This window comes from Quercus robur, chromosome 10 (assembly GCF_932294415.1).
Source record: "Quercus robur chromosome 10, dhQueRobu3.1, whole genome shotgun sequence".
In the NCBI taxonomy this organism is placed as follows: Eukaryota; Viridiplantae; Streptophyta; class Magnoliopsida; order Fagales; family Fagaceae; genus Quercus; species Quercus robur.
In genome coordinates, this window is record NC_065543.1 from 15,353,304 (window position 1) to 15,374,460 (window position 21,157).

At 33.3% G+C, this 21,157-nt stretch overlaps 2 protein-coding genes across 14 annotated transcripts in view; both read right to left on the reverse strand.

The window, feature by feature from the left end:
- The window catches only part of LOC126703676 (uncharacterized), a 40,406-nt gene extending 34,453 nt beyond the window's left edge, over positions 1-5,953 (reverse strand). For 2 of the 13 annotated variants that reach the window (XR_007648161.1, XR_007648160.1), the window contains exons 1-7: positions 5,823-5,953; positions 5,599-5,743; positions 4,764-5,117; positions 4,578-4,679; positions 3,742-3,855; positions 3,563-3,609; positions 2,465-3,267 (exon numbers count right to left, since the gene is read on the reverse strand). Coding sequence is in view for 2 of the 13 variants with exons in the window: in XM_050402726.1 (XP_050258683.1) it covers positions 2,500-2,581; positions 3,197-3,267; positions 3,558-3,609; positions 5,599-5,699 (306 nt within the window). In the remaining 11 variants the exon portion in view is untranslated. Of the gene's footprint in view, positions 1-2,407; positions 3,268-3,557; positions 3,610-3,741; positions 3,856-4,233; positions 4,311-4,577; positions 4,680-4,763; positions 5,118-5,598; positions 5,744-5,822 lie in introns of those variants that run through there. The other 11 variants (XR_007648157.1, XR_007648159.1, XR_007648164.1 and 8 more) reach the window with 11 other exon arrangements.
- Positions 1-18,992, reverse strand: part of LOC126703674 (UDP-glycosyltransferase 92A1-like) — a 77,112-nt gene extending 58,120 nt beyond the window's left edge. The window contains exon 1 of the mRNA XM_050402724.1: positions 17,379-18,992. Coding sequence (XP_050258681.1) covers positions 17,379-18,893 — 1,515 coding nt within the window. The 5' untranslated portion in view covers positions 18,894-18,992. The remainder of the gene's footprint in view (positions 1-17,378) is intronic.
- Positions 18,993-21,157: the final 2,165 nt, after the last annotated feature.

Consider the following 21,157-nt stretch of genomic DNA (forward strand, 5'->3'; position numbering starts at 1 on the left):
AATTAAGATACTCTAAAAATGTATAAATATATTATTTAAACCATCTTTGATACAATGCTAGCTTTTTAAGATTTTAATTTTTTAAGTAAACTTTCTTCTTTTGAACCTATCAAGAATTTTATCTTAATTTTCAAATACAGAATGTAAGTTCTAGTTAGCTTAATTGGTAAAATCTCTTGTTGTTGAACAATAAATCTGGGGTTTGAACTTTGCTTTCAACCATATACCAATCGATGTCTTAACTTAATGATAAAGAACAATTATCATAAACTAGTATGTAACCCGTGCTACCGCACGGGAATGGATATATTATTAATCATGAGTTTATTTATGTTTAAAAGACTTAGTTAAGTCTAAATTCATATTATTAACCAGAAAATTTCATTAGCAAAACTTAGCAGTATATATATATTATTTGTTCCATTTTTGTAGTTTGAAAATGATATTTATGTGCAAATGGAAGTTGTAGATGAGAATGAGTTGTGGAGTAAAATAGAGCAGATGAAATGAGGAGGGGAAGAGAAGATGATAATTAAGCACAATTTTAGTCAAGCAGGCCAGCAAACCTTATATGATATGGCTTATACCTTAATTCAGTTTTCACATCACGTATGTACTTCTAGTCTCCAATAGACCATTTGGAGGAACATATGAAATGAGCAACCACCACTTTTATTACTTCCATTGCGTTCAAATGAGTTTGAATGTAGGGAATTTTCTAGAATGCTTCTCTATTGTGCATGCAAAAATGCAATATCTTCAAAGCAATTAAAACTTGACTTACTTTGATATCATAACTTACTTAAAAATAAGGGGAAAAAATAATAACAATTTATTACAGTGGAAATCATTTAGAAAATAGTGCAAATATATTCAAATGAGTTTGTATAACATCATTGTCTAAACATTTGGGACTAATCTTCAAAGTCAAGTCAGTACATTGAAGAGGATATTCATCAAGGGTTTGTTGTAAATAATATTATGATGAGACATTTGTTCTTAATCTTTGAGGGCCTATTTCTAATAAGCCACTTGAAAATTAAGCAAATCCAAAATATCATTGTAAAAAATAGTTATAGCACCGAATTTGTCAAGAGTTTGATGAAACCAAACACAAAAAATGAACACAATGATTACATAATGGCAAGATAATGGGTTTGCAATTTAGATAATATATAAACCATCAAGAAAATATATTAAAAGGCAACCTTTATAAAGAATAGTCTCTTTCGACTCATCTCTATTTAGTATTAATAGTATTATTACAAACTCATATAATGTGTCCTCTCCTGTAATTCCAATTCACATGAAAATTGCTCTAGGTATTATAAGTTCTATTGCAATTTTGTTACAAACCGATTTGGAAGCTGAATTATGATGCCATGCATAACTGGTCGGCAAGTCCACATTAATTCACAACAAAAATGTACTTAATGGCATATTTAGTAAAACATGAAAAGAAATGATAAAAAACAGCTATTCACATGTATTTAATCATGACATATTTAGTATTCATGTGCCTTGTGTAGATGATTTAATGAATAGAACGATTTAATAGAAGTAGGTGGTCATCTAAATCGCTATGTAATGTAATTGGTTGGCAGAGATTCCTTCAAACAAATTTGGCAAAAAAGCTGTCCAAGAAATAAGGCAGCATATTCTAGCAAATACAATTGCAAAAAGAGCACCAGAACATATGAAAAGCTTTGCAGTTCTCCACTGTTGAGAAACTGAAGCACCACTTCAAAAACCAACAAAAGTTTTTTAATTTCTCAAAGCTTTTCTAATCAATCTAATGAATCACAAAGTCAAGAAAAAAACAAAAGTTAGCATCCTGTTATATTTTAAAAATTTTCCTCACTTTTAATAGCAATTGAGATACTACAAATGCCTACTTTTGGATCAGCACAGCAGCAATGTAAGAAAAGGGAAAATGGAAAGTTTGAAGGGATGATTTTTAGGCTTGTAATGATTCTTCTCATAGCAATTAGTTTTTAAAGGATCAAATGTGTTAGTCCAACTCAAAGACAGCATAACTTCAAGTTCAATAGTATGATGGTCATTTTATTACCAATAAGAACTACCTTAAACATTAAGAACTTCCAAACAAACTCAATGGTATTGGACATCCTTCGAAATGACCACATCCTTCAAATGACCCGTATTTATTATTTAAGAAAACTTGCTAATAAAGTTATTATGATTTATGAAACCACTTGCAATTATGATAGCATCACACAATAAATTTTAAAATTTCAATCATAATTGATAGAAAAGATCACCAAAAAAAAAAAAAAAACCTATTCAGACAAATTCCAGCAAGGGAATTCCACAGTTGGCTGGAGTTTCGATCGTCCATCTAAAACATACATGGGAAGAAAAATACAATTTTTCTCCCATTTCCATTGAAAAATCAATACATAAAAACTAAAAAAAGAGGGTTAAAAAATTGAACGAATCTCACCTAGATTCTTCAACTGGGATATGATTCCAATATCTTCAATCACCTATCCCGGTGATTGCTAACCCTTTTGAAGCAATGGACAAACAAACACCACCCGTTCTTTTATGCAGCCAAACTCTTTGCATAAAGCCAATTTTTCAACAAATCCATCAGAAACACATCCATATCAAGAAAATCATATAATATGAATAATCCAAACAGGAAATAAGCCAAAGAACCATATCAGGGAGGTACCAAAACTTTATCACAGCAAAACCAAATAATTTTATTCCCTTCTCAATTAATTAAAATAAAGTCTAATATTCCTAAATTAAAATTTATCATGACAAACCACTAAATTTTTATGATAGAGGTTTATAGTTCATCAAAAAAATAGAGGTTTATAGTTACATATCTTTTAAGTAAATCAAACACAAAAAATAACTTTGTTGTAAGCATATAGTACTGCTATCAAATGTTGAAACACCAATGTAACACACACACACACACAAAAATAAATAAAGAATTTGAATAATGTTCAATATTCACCTAGTGTGAGTAGCAACACTTAGAGCTTTGGTGTGATTCCTAATTGACCAAGTCATCTATTAAGTCTAATGCTTTTCTAACATAAATCATGAATGCCAATTTTTAAGTCAATTACCAATCTGTTGATACTATTTTTGCTAAAAGAACTCAAGTTTCATTATAATACATTATGAATTATTGTCTACCAAGAATTTAGGAACATACCTATTTTGCAATGAATTGTCTAGGTCTTCATTTCCTTTGCCTTTGCCCTCAACATCACCCGCCACATCTTTCTACATAAAAGAGAGAACCAATTGTGGTAGAATATAGATGCAAAAATAAAAAGTATAATGAAAAAAAAATTAAAGTATTAACCGTACATATGAGGATTCTGTAAAAGTGTAAATAATTGATACATAACATGATAGAGTTGAAATATTAAATAAAACCGAAAAGTTTATATGCAAAAGAAATGAAGTTATTGTAATCAGTAGATAGATACCCAAAGTACCAATCCATTAAAACTACAAACTTTGAAACACAAATTGAAAGGGATTTCAATAAAGGGAAAAATAGACCTAACCGTACCCATTCTTCTTGGACTTTGGGTTGCCTCAAAGGCTTGGCCTTTCCACCTACAAACCCATAAATAAATAAAGAAACATTAACAAAGAGTGCAGTCGAGATCTCATAGGGAATCTATACTTGAAATAAATCAATGATAAATGATATTAAAATCAAATCAACAGAGAGTCAAAGGAACCTACCCAATAATGGCTCTGGCGATGCGACGGCAGAAGAAATAAAGTTTCACAAAAAAGGGTAGAAATAGACCTTTGCAAGAGTTCTTCTATATGTATGGAGTGCCTCGTTCTTGTCCCCTGTAGACAAATAGAAAAATAAAATAATACAATTTTACATTCCAAACAACAATCATAATTATAATAAGAAAAGGGTAATACAAATCAAATAGTTGGCATGCAATACTCAATCCAGTTTGGAGTATTCATTAAATTAGAAAGTTAACATTGACACCCAAACCAGTAGATACGAAAATTTGAAGGAAAAAAAAGACACCAAAATCAAAAGGAATTAAAAAAAACAAATGATAAAAAAAAAAAAAAAAAAAAAAAAAAAAAAAAAACTAAATAAAATTCAGAGAATGAATTGAAATGAGAAGAAGAAAAAGAAAAGAACATCACATAGATGACAACCAAACCACGTTTAAGCAAAGAAAATTCCTTGTTTCTCGGCAATACCTTCAATGGCTGTCAACCCTAAGCTAAATGGGTTTCAAAAGTCTTTGATCATGCCCTTTATTTCTTAGTCATTCAAACTTAATCAAAACCAATAACCCAAATACCTAAATTAATAAAAATCAATCCAAAATCTTGAAAAATCATAAAGCAAATCTGGATGATCATCAAAAAGAGTTGCAACCTGAAAATTGTAAAACAAAAACCACTAAGAATATTAAAATCCAGCCCACTAAGACTACTGAAAGTTACATGAATAAGAAAACTTTAGAATTTAAAAAAAAAAAAAAAAAAAAAAAAAAAAAAAAAAAAAAAAAAAAAAAAAGAAAGAGCCATGACACGCTAACCTGATTGTAGGCCTTAATTGTTATGCCCTTGTGCTCCTTCTGGCACACATTCATAATGTCTTGGAATGCTTTATAAACACGTTCATCATTTTGAAAGCGTTTCTGTACCAAAAAAAAATTCAACATTAAACTGCAAGGAACCAACATTTGCAGTTGAAATTCAACAAAGCAAAACAATATCTTCACCTTTATCTTGTTCACAAAGCTGATAGCTTCTTGAAATTCAACCTTATTTTGTGGAGGACCTAGAAATTCAACTGTTGACTCACTCTTTAAGGTATCTTTGTCATCATAAGAAGCCAAATTTGCATTCACTCCAAAACCTTCAACTTTCCTGGCAGATTTTCTTTTGCCTTTGTTTAACTCAAGGTGTTCAACACTAAGATCACGATCAGCACTTGTAATATCTCTCTTTGGTCTTGAAACGTGTCCTTCACCGCCTTGAGATAGGTTAAGGTGTCAGTCTTTTTTAGTTTCCGCGTGGTAACACTAAGACCACTACCTCCTTCTCCACCCTCTGGGACTTGGGATTGCCCATAGCTTCAAATCCACAAACACATATACCAATAGCACAATTCAAACTCAAACAATAGTACAGAAATATTACATAACCCATATCTCTTTTCCCTCACAAAGCCCCATATAAATTCAGCAAATACCATCATACAAAAACTCACCAAGCAAACACATTAGAGAGGTTAAACCAAAAATTTTGAAAAAACTCCAAATTTGATGTTCATAACTTTTCCTTCATTTTCTCTCAGGAACCAAACAAAGGCTATGAAATTGAACAAAAACCGAATAACCCAGCATCAAAATCAACAATAAGAAAATGTAAAAAAAAAAAAAAAAAAAAAAAGCGCTCTCAGACCATCCACAAAAACCCATCTACATTTTCACATCTTTCCCCTTCATTTACACAGGAACCAAACAACTTCTAAGAAACCCAACGACCCAGAATCGAAATCATCAAGAAGAAAACGAAAAAAAAAAAAAAAAAATCGATGGATTAGTAAAATACCAACTGTAACCAAACGCGGAGGTACCGTAAGTCATTTTTGTAACGGCGATCGGAATCGAAGGTCTGCGCGCACTTCTGCAAAAACCGTGGCAGCTTATCATTCAGTACTTGCGAAGGTAGCAAATCCTTCATCTTTCTGATCCCTCTGTATACACAAAATGCCAAACAATCTTACTTTTTAAAACCATTAAAAGAGCTACTCACAAAGAAAGAGAGAGGCATACCGGAGCCATGGGAGAAGAGGGTCATTGCCAGAGTAGGATTTGATGTCTGAGATCAAGGAGGTGAAGAGATTGGTGTTGTTGTCGTTGTTGGCTTTGGCAGAAGGGGAGGTGAACCTGTAAAACAGGCGTGTCTGATGTATAGAGAAGGGCAAAAGGTTTTATTTAGCCAAAAAAAAAAAAAAAAAGCACAACATTTAAATGTAAAACGCAGATTTCTAGAAGGGGAGGTGAAATTAGACTACAATTTCATATTTGAATTAAACAATTAGGAAGATAAATCTAGACACATGGCACAAAATTAGAACTCTAATTAGGAATTCTAATTTGATTTTCTCTCTGCTTCACCTATTATTTTATATATAAATTAGACACCGTAAGTTGAAATTCTATTGTATCTATCAAAAAAAGTTTCAAATATTGAAATTACAATTTTAATTTGAACTTATCTTTAAATTTATAAATATTAAGTTTAGTACTATAAAATCAAAATACAAAATTGAACAAATACGCTCATATCAACATTAATATGTGGATTTGGATGTGTGTGTGTGTGTGTGTTTTTTTGGGATAATTACACTAAACCCACCTGTGGTTTGGGCGAAAATCACTTTACCTACCCGTGGTTTGAAAAATATCACTTAACCCACCTGAGGTATGATCCGTTTGTTTTCCGTAACCCACCTCTGTTAAAATCAGGGGTAAATAGGTATTTTTGCTCAAATTGTGTGTCTCTCTCCTCCCAAAACAAAAAATAGCACAAAAATATAAGAGAAACAAGATCAAAAAGTGGTATTGATCTCTCTTAATTCACATAAATCTTGAACATGAAGAACAAATCCAAAAAAATAAAACCCAGATCAACCTACACAAATAACCAAACTATACAATATTGCCCTTCAAAACAGGACTCTTGTTTCCTATATTGCACTGAAGTATACTTCTTTCTTCGGCAGTACTAAGCCCTAGTGTGCCTGAGTAAACCCAAATAAACATCATCATTCACAATAACAGTCAAAACCCAGTTCAAGAAACCTCAAAATGTCTTCAATACTCACACGGCACAGAAGATTTAAATCAAACACATCCCATACCATTTCTATGAATCAAAATGAACAAAATTTTCGAAACCCAGTTCAAATAAAACTCAAACTCTTTACAAAAAACAGCCAATACCAACAAAAAACATCAAAACTGGAGCTATAAATCAAAATAAAACCCAAGACATCTTGAGTGTCGTTGTCGCTCCTACGACTTCAGCTCCCTCCATGACCACACCAAGGACATCTTGAGTGTCGTCATCGCTCTCCTCTTCGGCGTTGGCTGAGGAGCCCTCATCGCTGCCACCATGTACCTCGCTTGGTCTCTCTTCTCCCACCGCTTCTCCTCCTCCGACTACTCTGCTTTCCCCTCTTCTTTCTGCCTTTTTGGCCTCTGTACTTTACAACTTGTGGCCTACCACTAACGCACAAGCTCTTCGTTCTCTACCCACCCTTGATTTTCCTGATCTCCCCGGATCACCCTCCTTTAAGCAGGACCATCTTCCCTCGATGTGGTGCCTCTATAACAAATCCAACCCCGAGACCCACTTTATCAAAGATGGTAAAATCTTGAGAAAATTTTACAAACTCTAATTACATGGGTGGGTCGCGATGAACAGCAGTCACACATACCTTGCCTAGCTTCGATGATGCAAAACAAGTGTTTTCTCCCCCTCCAGATGCTCCAAACCACGAAGAACAAGGTCCCTCTCTCGAAAAGTTTTTGATTTTTGGGTGTTTTGATTCGCGTTATGTTCTGTTTTGGGGTTAAAAGGTGTTTTTGTAACGGCAAAGACCGAGGTGGGTTACGGAGATTGGCGAAAACATACCTTAGGTGGGTTAAGTGACACTTTTCAAAACACGGGTAGGCAAAGTGATTTTCGCCCAAACCACATGTGGGTTATGTGTAATTATCCCTTTTTTTTTTAGGAATGTGTTTGTTGATTGCTTATTTATAGTAAAACTATAAAAAAGAAGAAGAAATTTATTTATTTTTTATGTCAAGTCCATTGAATAAACTCAGAAATCCTAAAATTTATTTATTTATTTATTTATTTTTGGGCTTACCAAAACGCAAGATGCTCTAATGATGGGTTAAAAGCGAACAGAGAATCAAATAGCGTAAAAATAAAAACATGATTTTATCCAATGGAGTAGTTCTAGGATTTTTTTATATTTTATTTTTTAACTTTAAAGTAAAAGTGATTTGAAATAGGGCAGTAAACAAGTCAAGTCAAGCCAATTATTAAAAGTTTATACTTCTTCATTTAAATTTATCGCAAACATGAGTTGCGCTCGAGTTCATCCCCAAACTAGATTGCATGTTTAAAGTGTGTTCATTTTCTTGTTAAACAAATTTGAGGTTATTCACAAGCTACTTTGTTAATTTATTTTTTTCTTATATGTAGTAAAACCATGACTAAAATCTTTTACCTCTTCACAAATCTATGAATTTTCACTACAAACGCACTGTTTATATTTTCAACAAAATACAAATAGTAAATTGGTATCAACAAACCTTTTCAAATATATATATATATATATATACACACACACATTAAGTGCGAAACTTAGATACAGTAGTTTACATACTGTTACTAAGGTACTCCTTTTAAAATTTAGTCATTTGTCTCATTAAATAACTCAATTAACACCGTTTGTTTATCTATTTTTTCTTTTCACTTTTCTTGAGAGGTTAGAGAACCCACAAGAAAACCCAACCTCTTTAGCTTTTCAATCTCTTAGACTTCTAATTTTTTATAGAAATCAAGATTTTAGAAGAATGAAGGGGCTGGCTTAATTGTGTGTTGTGTTGTCAACGAAAGTTTTGTTGCTTTTTGTTTATGAATATTGGCAGAGTGAGAGAAGTAGAGAACTTGGATGGACAATGAACAATTTTCATGTACTCATGGATCTATAAATGACCATACCCAAAAACCCCATGTGTTGGAACCCAACCAAAACCAGCATGTCCCCGGGGGGGGATGGGGGGATATAGGGAGCTATGGCAAGGCTTGGGCATGTTGGGCTTTTGTGGAGCCTAGCTATTGTTTGATTTGGATTGTGACCCAACTTAAAATAATATTGTCATGGTTTTTCATAGGAGATTTTCTAAGGCTTAGTCCATGAAGCGAAGGCTTAGGCTGATAAGCCCAAGTTGTAGCACTCATGGACAAGCCTCCTTGGGGGTTCGGGAGCGATGCCCTCGGGAAAATTTGTTGGCCCGTTTTGTAGTCCATTGTTAATAGTATGCATAGGATATAAAAACTGTTGTTTTGGAGATTAGAGTTTTGATTTTTTTTTTTTTTTTTTAAGAGAGAAAACTATAATGTTGCATCTTGTATTTTTCCTTGAGAATAGTGAAATCCCTACAACTCTGGGAACGTAAGCAAATTGCCAAATCACGTAAATACTATCTTGTGTGTGATTATTTTTTATGGCAAATATTTTTCTCTATTTTTGCATCTCACAAATCTAGGAATTTCATTTATATTCCCTACAAGGCGGTGATGTGGGATAGGGAAGCGTCAAAAAACAAAATACATCTTCTTCTAGAAAGCAAGAAACAAAACACATTTGCTTTTGAAAATAACATTGAATCAGCGAGGGTTCCTTGAATCCACAAGGAGAAAGAGTTTTAGAATCTACCATAGAAAAAATAGATAAAAGTATGAATTTTTATTAATATCAATAATACTCAAAAATTGTTTACAGACTTGGAAGCCTATTTAAAGGTTTTGTAAAACTTGACAAACAAGAAAATATATTCTAAAATAACTCCTAATTAATACCTAACCATAATAGGAACCAAATTTGACATAAAAAACACTAAAAGCACCTAAAAATAAGGAAACAAATGCCTTAAACCTAAAATAATGAAATTACAAACAAATTCCAAAATTAATAAATTACAAAAAATAAATAGTAGATTTTTTCCTACATCAGGGGGCAATGCCTCCCCCCCCCCCCCCCCCCCAAATTTTTGAAAAATTCTTTTATATTATGTATAAGTATTAAAAACTTTAAAATTTTAGCTACAAAAATAGAAGTTGCCCCCCAAATATTTGAGTTAGTCCAATGATGCTCTTAAAAACAAATAGAATTTGTCAACCAGTCTTGTAATTATAGAGATAAGGTAGTTTTTGCTTTCTCAAATTCATTTTTTGTACATGTTTAATATCAAACTAGACAAATTTTTTAGACTAATTGGAGTTTAAAAGATGATAAGTTCTCCTAAAAAACTATCTTACGAATATACATATGTGAATGTTGTTAATTTTATATACAATATATTTATAAACTATGACCTACTCTAGTATCAAAATATTAATGTTTATATATTTGTATGTACATTTACACGTGTGTGATGGTTTATGTTGAATCAAGACTACTATATTAGTACCAAAATTCCCCCCCCCCCCCCCCACCCCCAGCAAAAAATCCTAGCTCCACCCCTGCTAACAACCAAAACAAACTCATTCCCCAAACCCACATAAAATCAAACAAGGAGAGGAGAAAAGAGAAATTAAAGGAAAACTAAAGAACAAACACAGAGAGAGAGAGAGAGAGAGAGAGAGAGAGAGAGAGAGAGAGAGAGAGAGAGAGAAAAGGTGGAGGACTGGTGGCCACTGCATCATCGATGAGGTTTGTTGTCTCCGATGGTGGTGAAGCTTGTGGGTTTCAACCCCAAGGGCTTGGGCTAGACTTTAGTGCAAAGAGAGAACCCAAAAGAGACAACATGAGAGTGGCTAACCATCGCTTGCTATGGCCGCCTTGATAGCAACAATGGAGATTCGATAGTGGACAGATCTTCAAGTTTGTGATGAGAGTGAGATGATGGAGGGATTTGATTAATAGAATTAGAGAAATAGAAGGTGCTAACACCTTTAGCTAAGTTATTTAATAAAATAGATGGCCGAATTTTAAAAAGGGTACCCAAGGAACAGTATCTAAGTTTTGCCATATCTTTAAACAATTATACATATAGATATATTATATTATATATAGCTAAATTGAGTTTCATGTTCACTAAGTATGTTCAAGAACACATTATTAAGTTTGAACTTATCTTATTTAATAGTCGAGCCTAAACTTGAGATTTGAATTTTGTTTATTTGCTAAACAAACAAATATAAACAAGCTTTTTTCAAAGTCAGACTTGAGCTATTGATAAACAAATTACAGCCCATTTTGAATTCATTGAAAAAATTATAAAATAAAAAAACGGTTTTAAACAAACAAAGGTCTTGTGAGATCATTTGACAGTATTTAGCACAAAAATCTTGTGAAATGATTTGACTGTGTTTATTTTTCTTAATAACTAAAAAAAATATTTTAAGAATTATTATTCTTGTTTTGTTTCTTCGATGATAGAATTTTTAAGATTTCAAATATCTTTTCTTTTCACTTTCTCATCTACCCAACCAATGTTATTGAATACTCATGATTGCAAAACTTACCTTTCTTTAAATATAAAATAATCTATATAAATATAAATATATATATATATATATATATATATTATAATAATAATAGGTGAAGTTAAGAGAAACTCAAATTAGAATTTCAAATTAGAGTTCCAATTTTGCGGCATGTGTCTTAAATTATTTATTTTTAAAGATTTTTATTTCTTAATTTTAGAATAAAATGTGGGACTACATCATAAATATTCATCCAAGTGAATTATTAAATACAAAAACCAAAGAGTCTAGAATAAATAAATTGTTAAAAAAGAAAAAGAAAAGGTGCTTCACAATAATTAAAAAAAATGGACAATTTACATTTTATACCTAATAATATCCTTACAAAATTTTTTAAAGAGTTAACAAAATATAAAAATGACTATCAATAATATTTAAATCATATATATATATATAGGAATTATATTATGCATCTTATTTTATATATTTAAATATATCTATACATATGCATGGGGTTACAAGCTAGTAATAATAATAATAATAATAAACCCCAACTTCACATACACTTTCAAAAATCATAATGGTATCACCGCACACCCTTAGTGCGATGGTCACTTCACAAGTATAAATATTTGTGAGGTGTGAGGATACCAAAAGTCGGGGTTCAAGTCTCTAAGAGGAAACTTCACACACATATACACTTAGATTGAGTTAGAGTAGAATTTCTATCTTGTATAAAAAATAAAAAATAAAATAAAAAAGACTTTGTTTCAAATTAAAATAGAAGGACTTCATTTAAGAAGAATATTGCTTTAAAAAATGGCAAATTTTGGAATATCGAAATATCCTAAACAATTTCAATCATTTTAAATCTTTTTTTTTTTTTTTTTGAGAAGTAAACACACATACAAGGGAGAAGGAAAGAGGTTCTAACACAAAAACACACCACAACTCCACTCAAAAGTTATGGTAACTTTTAAGGGAGAATGGGGCAAGTTATACTACACATAAAGAGGGTAAAAATCTAGGTTGACGGATCTCCATGAAGTGGGCCTGATAGATCCACAACCAAGGGCTGATAGAGGGCGAGCCCAATTGGTGCAAATGTTTGTTATGGATAGATCCTGCATAAACAGATGCAACAGGAACGGATCAAGCACCCATGTGGCAACCAGAAACCCTAGATGAGAAATACTTGCGACACACACTTAACCACCATAGGATCCTAAGGTAAATGGAACCCTAGCACAAAAAGGATTCTGGAAGATACGCGTATTAATGAATATCTTCTCTATAAGGAAATGTCTTGTCCATTACGTTTGGGACTATTCAAGAGGATTCCTATAAGAAAAAGACTTCTACACCAAGGAAGAGATGTTAACCTTCTACTACTATAAAAGCCCCAATACCCTCACAAATCAAGGTATGCATAATTTACCCTTCTCTAACACTCTAGAGTTGTGAGAATAGTTCTAACTTGACCTTCGGAGGGTATTCGGCCGGCACCACACCGATGCTCTCTATTAGGTCTTCTCTTTTTGCTGTGCAGGTATCGTTACGAGCGTGCGAAGATCGTGTGGCTCATTGGTGATATTTACGGTATCATCAACACACAACACACTCTCTTAAGTAATGTGGCCTCTAAGTATGACCTTGCCTTCTTGCATTTTTTTTTTTTCATTTTTTTTTCTTTCATAACCTGCTAATTTTTGCTAAAGCAGATTAGAAAAATTTTCAAAGCATTCACCATTTGGATGAGTAGAATAGAGGGCTGGAAGGCCCACCACTTATCCTTTGCAGGTATAATGGTCCTTATCAAGGCTACTGTCTCTGCCATCCCAAATTGTGTTATGCGATATGCTCTTCTCCCAAGTAAGGATCTAGATGCTATTTGTTAAAGCTATTTTAGTGATTGAGAGACTGAAAAAGTGAAAAGCGAAAAGTGAAAGCAAGACAAAAATTTGGTATCCATTTGGCATAATTAATTTTGCCAACTTATTTTTTTGTTTAGTTTATTTTTACTACTATTTATGAACTCCACAACATATTTTGGTACTATTCATGAGTTCTACTATACTATTTCAGCTAACTTTTACTTTTATCTACACTACTTTCAGCAAAAAGTTTTCAATTTGAACAAAATAAGCGGATTCCAAACAAATCCTTGATATGGTTAGGCCTGACAGCATCAATGACTTTACCTCTACAGTTTAAAGTCATTGATGCCTATATCTTTGATTTTAAGCTCGTGTTACAATGAAAATTTTGTAGGGTAAATATATTATAGAATCCTAGGCAGCTAAGCCAACCCCAAACTACCTATTTACTTGTTTTACAAGTACATGAACTTATAGTGGATTTGGACCTTTTAGGCCATGGGGTTTCTAACATGATAAGGCTACTAAGAATTTCCTGTGGGGTTCTTCAACCAACTATGATGTGCAAACTTCATATGGCCCATTAGGGAAAAATCACCAATCCAAAAGCTAAAGGTGGGGGATCTGGGGTTAATGGCCACAAGAGTCAAAATTTGTATCTTTTCGCCAAGCTAAATTGGAGGTTTCATCATGGAAGGGATGCATAGTAGGTCTAGGTGTTAAGAAAGAAATACATTTCTAATTGTATTTTTCTTAGTGCAAGGTTGGCAATTCGTATTTGCTCAAGAACTTGGTTTGCTATTAAAAAAAGGAAAAGAAGGTCTTTATGAAAGGTACGTGATGGCCAATGGTCCTTATTAAGGCTATTGTCTCTGGCTCTCTGCCATCCCAAATTGTGTTATGCGATATGCTCTTCTCCCAAGTAAGGATCTAGATGCTATTTGTTAAAGCTGTTTTACTGATTGAGTAAAATTGTAGCCTTAGGCTACAATCAATTTTGTAACTAAATTTTATCTTTTTGGAAATACATGTAGGTAAAAAAGTGTGTAAAAATATATATAATGTTGTTTAAAAACTAAAAACATGTGCTTAAAATAGTGTACCAAACAGGCCAGAGACTAAAAAAGAGAAAAGCGAAAAGTGAAAGCAAGAGAAATAACTTGATATGGTTAAGCCTGACAGCATCAATGACTTTACCACTACAGTCTAAAGTCATTGATGCTTATATCTTTGATTTTAAGCTTGTGTTACAATGAAAATGATGTAGGGTAAATATATTATATAACCCTAAGCAGCTGAGCTAACCCCAAACTACACATTTACTTGTTTATTTACAAGTACGTGAACTTATAGTGGATTTGGACCTTTTAGGCCATGGGGTCTCTAACATGATAAGGCTACTAAGAATTTCTTGTAGGGTTCTTCAACTATGATGTGCAAACTTCATATGGCCCATTAGGGAAAAATCACCAATCCAAAAGCTAAAGGTGAGAACTGGGGTTAATGGCTACAAGAGTCAAAATTTGTCTCTTTGCGCCAAGCTAAATTGGCGGTTTCATCATGGAAGGGATGTGTAGTAGGTCTAGGTGTTAAGAAAGAAATACATTCCTAATTGCATTTTTCTTAGTACAAGGTTGGCAATTCGTATTTGCTCAAGAACTTGGTTTGCTATTAAAAAAGGAAAAGGAGGTCTTTATGAAAGGTACGTGATGGCCAATCCAGAATCATAACCCTCTCAACTTTTGGCATGATTAGTGGCTTTCTCAGAATTTTGTTAGGAGTTTTAAGGCTTGTTTAGTATAACATTTTTAAAATATGTATTCAAAATGAGTAAAAAGAGGTTTTGAAAGTATTTTTCCCAACACAAAAAAAAAGGGGGGCTTTTGTAGGGGTTTTAAATGTTAAAGAAGAAAAAAATTTGCTTGGCAAACATATCTCTAGCTATTTCAATTTTCAATGTTTTTTTTTAACTTAATTTCCTTCCCTCATGTTTTGGCTTCATGTAGTGTAGGGCGTTGTGGGAGAGTCTTCCTTGCTAGTGGCAAGTTCTATTCCCTTAAAGGTGATTTTTCATGTCATGGATTTTGTTATGGATGTGGCAAACTAGGTCATGATGAAAAAGACCATTTTAGGCTAAGTACAAGATCTAATTACATCAATATGACCCTCGGCTTGGGGCCCAGCCTAGTTGACCAAAGAGTGCGACGCAAATTATTTGCCCTGCTTAACAAGAAGAAGACAATTTGCAAAACGACACTCATTTTTCGACAAATAACTTGACTGTAATGAAGGAGACGGTTGGTTACCAACAACGTCAGTGTGGTAAAAAAATCGGTGATGGTTATTTAATTGAATCTCACAAGTACTGATATGGCAAAAGTTCAAGATTTGGTTCTGACAAATGTCTTTGTTATGATTAGTGGCTTGAATAGTGCAAGTGAGAGCGCACAGTCCTTATCTTGGAAGGATTTGTAAACCAAGTCCTAGTTATATTAGGACTTGTATAGCCGGCTTTGTGATATGTTCTCAAATAATATACCCTAGCCGACTTATACTTTGTATAAATATGTTTGTCATGCGGCAATTGATTGATAAGTGATCAAAGGCAACCGCATATTATTTTAGAGTTCTAAGTTGTGCTTTGTTTTGAGAGAGAAATTTAGGTAAGCCGAATCATGTAAATCTTTGTGTTTCCCGTGTGATTGTTTCTTTTGTCTTTCTATTTCTATTCTACATAAGCCCACTGTTATTTGGATACACACACAACAAATTGATATTCATGCTTCTGCTATTCTCAACAAATTGGTATTAAAGCTTCTATTTTTACAATAGTCTTAAAGTGGGTGTTTCTTTGTGGAATAAAATTTCCTTTGTTCCACTCTATGCTCCTATAGAGGGATTCACCAAACTGCAAAAATCACACATAAAATAGCATAATCGCACCGCAAGTAACAGTGCACTCCCCTATGGTACAATGCAATTTGCAATTTTATAATAAGAAAACCACATAAATCGCATAAACCGCACCACACCCTCTCTATATATTAATATATTTATTTATTTTAAATATTAAATATATTATTAATAGTTTAATAACCCTAGTTTTCAAAAAAAAAATAATAATTTGATAACCCTAGTAAGTGTTGACTAGGAAATCCAACCCAAAATAAATAAAAACTAACTCAATAATTTAAAACTTTGTCCAAAACAAAGGGAAAACTTAGTTTTGACTGGGTAGGAAAAATCCAAAATTTGAAATATATATCAACTTCAAACAGTATCTTATACACTGCACCGCACATGTGACCTAAAAATGAAATGCAGTACAGTTATGATTTTGGCTAAATTCTAAACCGCATCGCACATGTGACCGCAAAAATAAGGTGTGGCAGTGGCGAAGCCAGGAATTTTGAATTGGGAGGGCCGAACTATTCTGTCAAGATAAACTCAAATCACAAATAGACACTTCCCTAAAAAAATCCACATAATATATATATATATATATATATGTATGTGTGTGTGTATGAAAATATGAATTTTAATTTTCTTATTCTAAAGTAAGTTATGTACATATACACAAAATTATCAACTTTAATATCTAGACACAAGATCTTCTTTATAAGAGAAACTTATAATCTTTTTAAACTCTAAAAAGTATACAAACATTGTATAATTGGGTATACAACATACAAATATATAGAGCAAAAAAAAAGAAAAAATGAATATAGTATCTTCCATCAAAATCATACCCAACAATAATACTTCACGTAATAAACTTCATCAATTATTACAAGTTACAACAAGAAAATGGGAGGTTAGATATAAGTCAGGTTACATGCAATGAAAATCTTGTATGTTTTGATTATTTTGCAGACTATTCTTAGTGAATTTGATAAGACTATGCAATTACAATTGAACTATCACTTGAGTCTATTATTCAACAACAATAGCAAACATTGTATTAAAGTATAAAATACAGACTCAAATAAAATATTATAATCTTCCACCTTAATTTTATTGTCTCAAGAGAAAAAACTGTTGTGCAATTTATCACCAGTCTTACAGCTGAGGCAATAAAAAATCGTAAATCAATATTATTCCAAAAACTAAATCAACCATATATCATCTGAACATGAGATTCACAATTCGCAATGACAAAAAAGTTGGTGATGCTTATTCTATCAAGAACCAACCTAACTAATTTCCCATTTATTTTTGAACCTCAATTGACGCTGCTTGCTCTTGACTCTTGGAAAGAATGGTTCTCACAAAGTCATCCATTGCTTTAACAGAAGAACCCTTATTCTGTGTCTCATCACTTACCGCTGCCCTCAACTGCTTTTTAACCTCAACAGCCTTATTCCTCATATCCTTGCCTTTACCCTCTTTTTCCAAAACCAATTCAATGACCCTCTTCACCTCTTTCCCCACAATAATTCCTTGACTCCCTCTGGTCAACTCTACACTCACACCCATCTCCTCCATCAGCATCTTTGAGTTGTAAGCTTGCTCAGCCGCCATAGGCCATCCTAGAATAGGCACACCTTGGCTTAAGCTCTCCAACACAGAGTTCCATCCACAATGGCTTAGAAATGCTCCTGTGGATTTGTGTGACAGAATGTCCAACTGGGGTGCCCAGTTACGCACTAACAACCCTCGTTTGCTTTGCTTCATTCTTTCTTCAAACCCTTCTGGTAACCATTCATCTCTGAACTCACTTTTCATGTCGAAACCAATGGGTGGCCTTATGACCCAAATGAAAGATACTCCACTATTCTCCAACCCAATAGCTAATTCCATCATTTGGGACAAACCAATAGTGTTTTGCGAGCCAAAAGAAATGTAAAGAACCGAATCAGGACCGTGCAAATCAAGCCACTCAATGCATTTTTCAGTAGTGAGTCCTGGTCTTTTTCCAGCATGTTGTTTAGAAAAAGAAAAACCTGAAGATGATGTATTCTTAAGTAACGCTGGAGGAATAAGAGGCCCAACAGACCAAACAGGAAGTCTGAGATACTTTCTCAGAAGATCGAACCCCAATGGTTCAATTTCCTCAACTGAGTTACACAACCAACCAATAGACCCACAAGATTGTGAAATCTGTGTCTGCATAAATCTAGACCACAAGTCCTCACCATCTGCATCTCTTATATATTGATGAAGTTGAGAGCGATGAAAACGGTAGCTTTCAGGGAACCCCGGGACTTTGAACTCATCAGAATCTGATGAGCGATGTGGTAGGTTGAGCCAAATAGAAACGTAAGCCAAGGTGCCATAGGCACCACCAGTGGTGAATGTAATATTCACAGTGTTTACACTCTTTGCAAGCTCTGTGGCCCACCCAAAGAACACGTCTGATATTATACAGAGCGGAGGTTTCCCTTCTTGGTGGATGATATCATTGACAAGGTGCAAGACAGGGTCCTTGAGACTGATTGATGCATGAAAGAGCTTTCCTATGTTGCCGAGAGACAAGTTCTCAGTGTTCTCAGAGTTGGGTGGTAAGTCATGGTCAGTGCTGTTGAATGGAAGCTCAGCAAATCTGATGTTGAAGAGGGATTGTGAATTTGAGTCAGTTGAAATGGTGGAACGGAGGTATTGAATGTTGAGCTTGGTGCTGGCAATGGTGATGGTGAATCCAGTTCTTTGTTGGATCTGTCTTGCTAGTGCTAGGAATGGTATGAGATGGCCATGGGCCATGTATGGTAGCATCACAATATGATCACGAGAAACCATTTGTAATTGTAACTTTTGTAAGTTTCTTTCTTTTTTACTCTGTATTTTTGTGTTGAAGGTTGTGAAGAAATTGTAATTGAACTTGTTGGAATATAAGGCTATTAAAGGGAACGGAATGATGAGCTGTTGGCACAGATAAATTCTATCATGTATTCTTATCCTCGCTTTTTGTATCACTTTTAATGAATACCCTTGTTTGCTCAAAAAGTTAGTTTAGAAAATATTATAAAAATCATAATGTCAAAACTTACTTAAAATTTTTCAATAATAAATGTTCTAAATAACTGAATCTCTTTTTTTATTATTTTTTTAAATTATTTTTTTTAAGAAAATGCGGTGGTGACTTGAGAGTCGTGAGACTATCAATTTTGCAATTGAGTTATGACATTTTTTTTTTTTTTTTAGGAACAGAGTTATGACATTTTGGTATTCGTGTCAACCTTTTCCATGACTAGCACCAAGTGAGTTTTTTCAAATTTCACCGCAATATATTATTACAGTTGGGAACTTTAACTTATGTGACTGAAAATAATCAAACTATTAATACATAAGTTTTTTATGAATGAAAATATTAAGTTTTTTGAGAGTCGTGGAGGACGTTGACCCTACTAGTATTTAGAGCATGATTAGTAAAGGAAAAATGACAGAGGATGATTAGTAAGTAATAATTAATAATTTGTAGTCTTTATTTTTTTTATTTTTTTTACCGAGTAGCACTAGCCTTTTTTTTTTAGAATCACTAGCCTACAAGGCTCGATGGTAATAATTTGTAGTCTAAAATTATTAAATAATGTGTGTTCTAGAACTATTTTTAGAGGGGAACTTTTTAGAGACCCGTACCAACTTAGAATTAATGCGTCATGTGATGCCATGTGACATTTATGAGTTTTTCTCTTCTTCCATAAAATTTTATATGTGGAGAATGACATCTATGTGACTAGGGATGGTAATTTTGCCCCGCTCCACTTAACCCGCCCCTCCCCGCTTTGCCCTGTGCGGGTTTTTCCCGCCCCGCAAAGGTGGTGGGGCGGGGATGGGGTGAGATTTTAGACCCGCACCGCGGGGCGGGGCAGGGATGGGTTTACACTTTTTAGACCCACCCCGCCCCGCCCCGCATTAATAAGGGTTAAAAGGTAATTTTTTATACCCCAAAACCCTACTATTTAAACAAAAATATCATCATCTTATTTTATTGAAGTGGAGATTCTTTTTGAAGAACTAGGCAATTTTTATTTTGTTATGTATTAGGAGTTTGGATTATTTTATTGTGTCGTACTATGAGATTTTTGTTGTGATATTATCTTGTTAAACATTTAGATAATATTATTTAGTATTTGCTAAAAATTAGTTTGATTTGATAGGATAAATTTATTTATAAATTCAAGTATATTTTTATTATTGAAACATGTAATTTTATTTGAAAAAATGGTAATAGTTGCAGGGAAAATTAACAAGAAATAAAGTTTAACGGTGTAGGGTGGGGCTTCGCGGGTCTTCGTGGGGCCTTAAGGGGCGGGGATGGGGCAAGAAATTTTCCCCGTCATACAGGGCGGGGCAGGGATGGGGCAAGAAAAATCCATGCGGGGCGAGGGCGAAGATCCCATTCTTCGGCCCGCCCCACCCCATTGCCATCCCTATATGTGACATGTCACTCTCTCATAAAATTAAGGGTAAGATGATATATTCAAAATATATGAATCATTAATAATGCATATAACTTACCTTTAAGAAGAAATGTTAGGATACTTTTCCTTTTTCTTTTAATCAATTAAATAAATGTTTATTTATACATTTAGTTCATGTTTTCAAATAGTTACTAATCTTTCAAATATTTCAATTTAGTCCAAAACTTTTTAAGCATGTGTAAAAAAAAAATGTTCATGCCATCATCTGATGGATGGTAAATTATGATGTGACAAACAAAATCACTAAATTAAATATTTACCAACTTAGAATTAATGCCTCATAAGATGCCATGTGACATATATGAGTTTTTTCTTTTCTTTCATAAAATTTTATCTGAGGAGAATGACATCGATGTGACATGTAGGGGTGTATAAAAAACCGAAGAACCGAAAAAACCGATTCAAACTGACCAAATTGATGCAAAAATTTCGGTTCGGTTTCGGTTTTATTAAATAAAAAACCAAAAAGTTCGGTTCGATTTTCGGTTACAAATTTTAATAAACTGAACCGGCAAAACCGAACCGAAATATATATTATATTAAATATATATATTATAATTTATATTAAATATATATATA